The following is a 6696-nucleotide window of genomic DNA, read 5'->3' on the forward strand; positions in this document are numbered from 1 at the left end:
AGAAAAGTGAACAGGGAACTTGGTAAATATCTCATTCATAGCATTTAGGACAAACAAGGTGAATTGGTAACTATCATGTAAATATCTCATTTATACTTAGGGCAAACGAGATGGATTCCTTATGTTCCTTTCTCTCTCAGTAATATCTCATCTACAATATTTCTCCACATCTGGGATTTCTGTGAGACTGGTCACGTAGTCTCCTATGTGAGACTGCTCACATAGCCCCTTACCTGTCTGTCCATACCTAGCCTCACCTGCCCTTTACTCAGTTTTAAGTCTTCTGCACCAAATACATGTAATTCTGAAGGAATAGTATATGATGGGTGATGTCAAGCCCAACAGTCAAGAGAGAATCTTGAAAGGTTCTACAGTGCAAAAAGTTGATTTTATTACTGCATGGGGGCAGGACCTGTGGACAGAGAGCTGCACTGGGATTGTGAGGAGTGACTAATTATATACTTTTTAGTTAGTGGGTGTTAAGGATAGCGTAAGTCTCTAAGGAATTTGGAAGCAAGTCTTTCAGGACCTTGAGGGGCTTGTGGCTGTTAAGTTGACTTTGGCCTTTAATAAAACAAAACATTAGGCATGAAGACAGCTATGAGTTCCTTGAGGAGTATCATGCTCTTCATGTTTTGGGTATCTCTCAGTCAACTGGAAGCTGTAAGGAGATTTAATTCAAGCTGTATGTCTCTTGCCTTTGTTTCCCTCATAGTGTATTCATTCATTCATGAGGCTATGTAAATTGAATGTTCATTTCTTTTATGAGTAAAACAAAATATTACAATTCTGAAAAAGACATTGTAAAAGGCAGAATAAGGCCCTCCCAAATATGACACATCCTAATCCCTCGTACCTTTAGCATGTTATTTGCTATAGCAAAGAAGGTATAGATGGCAGGTTGAACAGGGTTGTTAATCAGCTGCCATTAAAATAAAAAGATTGGCCATGATTTACCAGGTGGAACAAATGTAGTAACAGCTATCCTCCAATGTTGAGGGAGACAAAAACGTTGGTGTCAGAGAGACCGAAAATACTTACCCTGCTGATTCTGAAGGTGGAGGAAGAGCCAGGAGCCCAGAAATACAGGTGGCCAGAAAGAAAGACTGGAATTGGAAAGGAAACAGATTCTCCCTTTAGTCTCCAGGAATTAACCCTGCAGAAATGTTGCTATTAGCCTGATGAGATTCCTTTCAAGCTTCTGACTCCAGAACTGTAGGAGGACATATGTGCTTGATTTAAGCATCTAATGTGGGGATATTTTACAGGAGCAAGCAGAATCTCATATGAACATAGTCAATAAATTATTTGAGGGAACCGAGTTTAAGCCTTCCAATTTGTTCATCAGCTTCCCTTGGATAAGGGCAATTTGCATTTAAATAACCCATATTAAGGGGTGCCTTGGTGGCTCAGTAGTTTAAGGATTTGTCTTTAGCTGAGGTCATGATTTCTGGGTGACCTGGAATTGAGGCCCGCCTGGGGCAACCTGATGACCAGAGAGTCTGCTTTTCCCTCTCCCTCTGCCCCTCCCTCCTGCTCACACACTCTCTCTCAAATAAGTAAATGAATTTTTTTAAAAAAGAAGCCACATTAATTAAAAATATTTAAATCTATTTGGAGATATTCTCCCCCATCAGGTGGTTCAATGAATTCCTCAAGGCATAAATGTGCCTGTGGTCTGACTCCGAGGCCTTGAAGCAGTGATATAGGAAAGGAACTCATGGTAAAAATTAAGGTGATCCATTGTAATTTACAATTTTGTGTCTACATTTCTGCATCCTTTTATTTAATGTTTATTCAAACATTTATTCTTTCCAGGGCTATCCTCTTCAAATCTCCCTTATGTTTCCTTTCTGCATAAAAGATGAAATCAGGGATCATTTGTGTGTGTACACATGTGGGGAGTGTGTTTATTTGAAAGAAAAATGTGTACAAACACACACTAGATACAACCACTACACTAGAATATTTTCTTTGGAGTATAAGATTAATTTCCATGTATTTCATTCTTTTCTTACAGCATTCATAAGAAATTATGTTCTGTATTCCACCCTGCTTTCAGAAATAAGGAAAAAGACTCAGGGATCTTAAAAATTTTAATATTAGCTAACATAGCAATTACAGTTTATGTAACATTCTTAAATTATACACATATGGAAACTTGCACTATGTACTCTTCATTTTCATGATGCTCTTCTAATTCAACAAAATGTATACTTTAAATATGGAGATTATAATGTGTCATTATACTTTGGTAATTGAATTAAGTGGGAAAATGTTTATGATGTAAGGCCAAGAGTAGGATATAGAGCACAGATAGCTGACTCTTCATTGAAGGTTTGGGAGAGAGCTCTTCTACCAGTGAAGGAAAACAAGTGCTAATTATGGATGTAGGAAAAGTGGGATGAAATTAAAATAATTCACATAAATTCATTTAATTTCTGAATGGAAGAATATTTCACCTATAGAAATGTAGTAATAAGACAGACAGAAGAACACTACAGCCATATACATAACATGGATGATCCTTAGAAATACAATGCAGAGATTCACACTTGACTCCAGACCCATGAGGAGCCCAGCAGAGACCAGAAATGCTTCCCGGGATATTCATTTGATCATAAAGGGATTAGTGATGAGGAGAGCAAAGACAAGAGAAATGCAGTTAGAAGCCACTCTCCTTGTAACCTGCAGCCCCTGATGTATCCCTGGGACATGCAGAGGATGGCATTCCTCCAGGAACTCATGGCTGCCTTAGTGTTGATGTTGCATTACAGACTGATAGCAATCTTAGCTTGATAAGAGTCTGACCTCCAAGAACCTGTAAACCTCACATTCAGTATAAAGAAATTCCTTAGCAACTTACATTACCTCTACCCCCCCCCCATAAATTTAAAAGAACAGAATCAGTTACTTCTCACAATCCCAGGGCAGTTCTTTCTGCCCCCGGGTCCTGTCCCCATGCTATAATAAAAGCACCTTTTGTACCAAAAATACCTCACCACTTCCTTCTTGACCGTTGTGGTCAGCCAGCCTGCATCAGTATGATATCCCATTTGACAAGAACAACCTGTTACACAGCAAGAGCTGGGGACAACAATACAAGTGAACAGATCTGAGACAAGTAGAACATGCACTGTTTTTGTTTGTGGAATATAATCTGACAAATGAGAAGAGCAGTCATGATCGTTCTGACATTCAAGTTTATTTCTGATGACCTTATGAACAAGTGACTATATGTGGGATTCCTTCTCTTTTTAAAAAAAATTTTTATTTATTTATTTGACAGACAGAGATCACAAGGAGGCATAGAGGCAGGCAGAGAGAGAGCAGGAAGCAGGCTCCCTGCTGAGCAGAGAGCCCGACGTGGGGCTCGATCCCAGGACCCCAAGATCATGACCTGAGCTAAAGGCAGAGGCTTAACCCACTGAGCCACCCAGGCACCCCTGTGGGATTCCTTCTAGGTCACTAGGAGAGTTTGAAGGACAAGCATGTTTGTGCAGAAGAACTAGTGACCCTAAACCACATGACTGGCAGGACATCCAGCTCTCCTAAGAAGCATCCTCTGACAATGCAGAGGGAAAACATTTCTGAGCAGGAAGAATGTATGAAATGGATGATGTTGATACTGTTCATTCGCCATCTCCTAGAATTTGTGACAAATATTAGGAGATAAAGAAGAGGTGGGGGGTGGGATGTTGGGGGAACAAGGTGGTGGGTATTAGAGAGGGCACAGATTGCATGGAGCACTGGATGTGGTACAAAAACAATGAATACTGTTATGCTGAAAAAAATTAAAAAAATAAAAAGAAATTTTGTGTAACAATAGAGAGAGTCATGTTAGCAGGTAGCATTGGGAGATTTCAAATAGAAACAGGAAGATAATTTGGTGATAAAATATACAAGATACTAAGCAACCCTTCAGCTCAATGAAAAACCGCCCTCAGTTGTGGACACCAAACTTCCATGCTTCAATAAATACGTGTACAGCATGAACTGTGATATATAAAAAAATAAATAAATAAAGGAAAGTAGGGAAAAAAGAAATATTTTGTGTAGTAATAAAATAAAGTTTTTGAAATTTTGCATCATCATATTTATGGTTATCCTGACACTAAGAATATACCTGGTCAATCTATTCAAATTTGTCTTTCCATGTAGACTCCACTGGAAGATACATACTTGCTCATCAGTGTTTGCCATGGCTCTGGTAGGTTTTCTGGACAGGGAGCTGACTCACAGAATAAAAGCAGGAGATCATTTCAGAAACACAAAATCATGTTTGTAGAATAAATGCCTGATATTAAGTTTTTGATTTCTGAGGCATGCATTTCAAAGGCAGCCAAGTTGAATAAACTCATTGTCAGGTGTGTGTAACAATTACCCTATAAGGAACCAGGTTGCTTTCCCACCCCCAATGAAGTACCTCTTCAAAAAAGCCCTTGGTAAACTTCAATATTGACACATGGTTGACCCTGCTTTTCTACTTCAGCACCCAAATTCTAATCATATAAAAATCTCCAATAAAGTGTAAACCCACTAACCCCACTCTGGTCATGGACCCTAATAAATGTTGATCCCTTACAGAGGCTCTGTACCTCTCAATACATCTCTCCACCACTGAGACCTCCATGAATGGCCTTTGGGCACACCCTGTGCCCTCCAGGACCTGTGGAAAATATGCCTGGTTTTGTTAGAGTTCTTTGATGGGTGTTGCTGGGGTGTGTCTTGCAATCACAGTAAGAATCTAAGGGCTGATTCAGCAAGAGCAGAAGCTCTGGTCAGGGAAGCATCTGTGGGAATGTCCACAAGCACAAGAGTGTGGGGGAGTGCCTGGGCTTTCGTACCCTGAGCATTCCTATCAGCAGCAGGAGACTTAAACAGAACAAAGTACAGTCCACATTATCAGGAGGAGGAATGAGGGTACTGATGTAAAAAGCCTGACAGACTCAAGGTGAAAACTGGGGTTTTGTATTTTCTACAACAAAGTTATGTGAAGGGCTTTGTGGCCAAATGTAGTTACTTCCAAATGAAGAACATAACTCATGACTATTCTTTTGGGAAGTCTAGGGAAAATTTAATTGGCATAGTAAAAATCATTAGAATTAAATTATTTTTAAGATTTCCAACTTGCCCCATGTAAGATACAGAAATTTCTAAGCATTTGTGACCAAGGTTGGGGAAAATATTAGGATTATATGAAAATAGACAAAGGGTAACCTGTCTATATATCAGACAGAGCAGAAGCTTAATAAAGTGAGTTACTTAAATGTATGGAGAAGTTGAATTATTCAAGCAAATGGAAATTCCAGGAAGTAAGTAGAAGGAACAGGTTCTACTTCTACAGACTGATCAAAAAATAGCAGTTCCAGCTCTGAGGCTGTGAGTCCTGCAATCATGGGCACTTCTTCAACCCAAGAACCATTGGCCTTTACATCACTAGAACCCCAGTGATTCTTTTCAGAGCCTTCTTTATGTCTCTGTTCCTCAGGCTGTAGATGAAGGGGTTCAGCATGGGTGTGACCAATGTGTACATCACTGAGCCCTCAGCACTTGCGTGGGAACTCTGGGTAGCTGCAGAGCTAAGGTACACTCCTACGCTTGTACAATAAAATGAGACAACAGAGAGGTGAGATGTACAGGTGGAAAATGCTTTATACTTGCCCTGAGCTGATGATATTCTATGTATGGAGGAAATGATCTTAGAGTACGAATAAAGGATCCCAGCAAGGGGACCACCACCGAGCACTACAGTTGCAAAATTAATCACCATGTCATTAAGAAAGGTATCAGAACAGGCATGCCCAACTACCTGGTTGAGTTCACAGAAAAAATGGGGGATTTCCACCTCTGTACAAAAGGACAGCTGCAACAACATTAAGCTCTGTAATGAGGAATTCAGAGCACTGATGACCCAGGACACCAGAACCAGCAGTCCACAAAGCTGAGGGTTCATGATGACCATGTAGTGCAAGGGGTGACAGATGGCCACAAAGAGGTCATAGGCCATCACAGTCAGGAGAAAGTCATCCCAGCCTGCAAAGAGTAGGAAAAAGTACATCTGTGTGATGCAGCCTGCAAAGGTTATGACTTTTCTCTCTGTTTGTATATTCACCAGCATCTTGGGGATGGGGGTGGAGGTGAAACAGATGTCTGCAAAGGACGGGTTGGTCAGGAAGTAGTACATGGGAGTGTGGAGGTGGGAGTCTGAGCTGATGGCCAGGATGATGGGCAGGTTTCCAACCACAGTGATCAGGTACATAGAGAGGAAAAACCCAAATATGAGGGGCTGCAGTTCTGGGTCCTCTGAAAATCCCAGGAGAAGAAACTCTGAAATTCCTGTATCATTGCCTGCTTCCATGTGGTGGAAGTGACTACAAGGAAAGAAAAAAAGAGAACATAAAATTGTTCACATAAATGAGCTTCATTTATTTATTTATTCTTCTTTTTTAACTTTAAATGCCAATTAGTTAACCTAAAGTGTAAATTTTGTTTCAAGTGCCCAATAGAGTGACTTAACACTTCCATGCATCATCTAATTCTCATCACAAGTGCCTTCCTTAATCCCCATCATCTATTTCACCCACCCACCCCCACCATCTCCTGTCTGGAAAACCTCAATGTGTTGGCTGTAGTTAAGACTATGTTTGTTTCTTGATTTGCCTTTTTCTCTTTTTTCCCCAATGCTTATTTCTT

General features: G+C 40.3%; 1 protein-coding gene across 1 annotated transcript; it reads right to left on the bottom strand.

The window, feature by feature from the left end:
* Window positions 1-5431: 5431 nt before the first annotated feature.
* On the bottom strand, window positions 5432-6361 carry LOC116874041 (olfactory receptor 7A5-like). The gene has a single exon (XM_032868470.1). It carries the CDS (start codon window positions 6359-6361, stop codon window positions 5432-5434), a length of 930 nt encoding a protein of 309 aa, XP_032724361.1.
* Between the last annotated feature and the right edge of the window lie 335 nt (window positions 6362-6696).

Source organism: Lontra canadensis, unplaced genomic scaffold, assembly GCF_010015895.1.
Source record: "Lontra canadensis isolate GAN:19392208 unplaced genomic scaffold, GSC_riverotter_1.0 scaffold35, whole genome shotgun sequence".
Lineage (NCBI taxonomy): Eukaryota > Metazoa > Chordata > Mammalia > Carnivora > Mustelidae > Lontra > Lontra canadensis.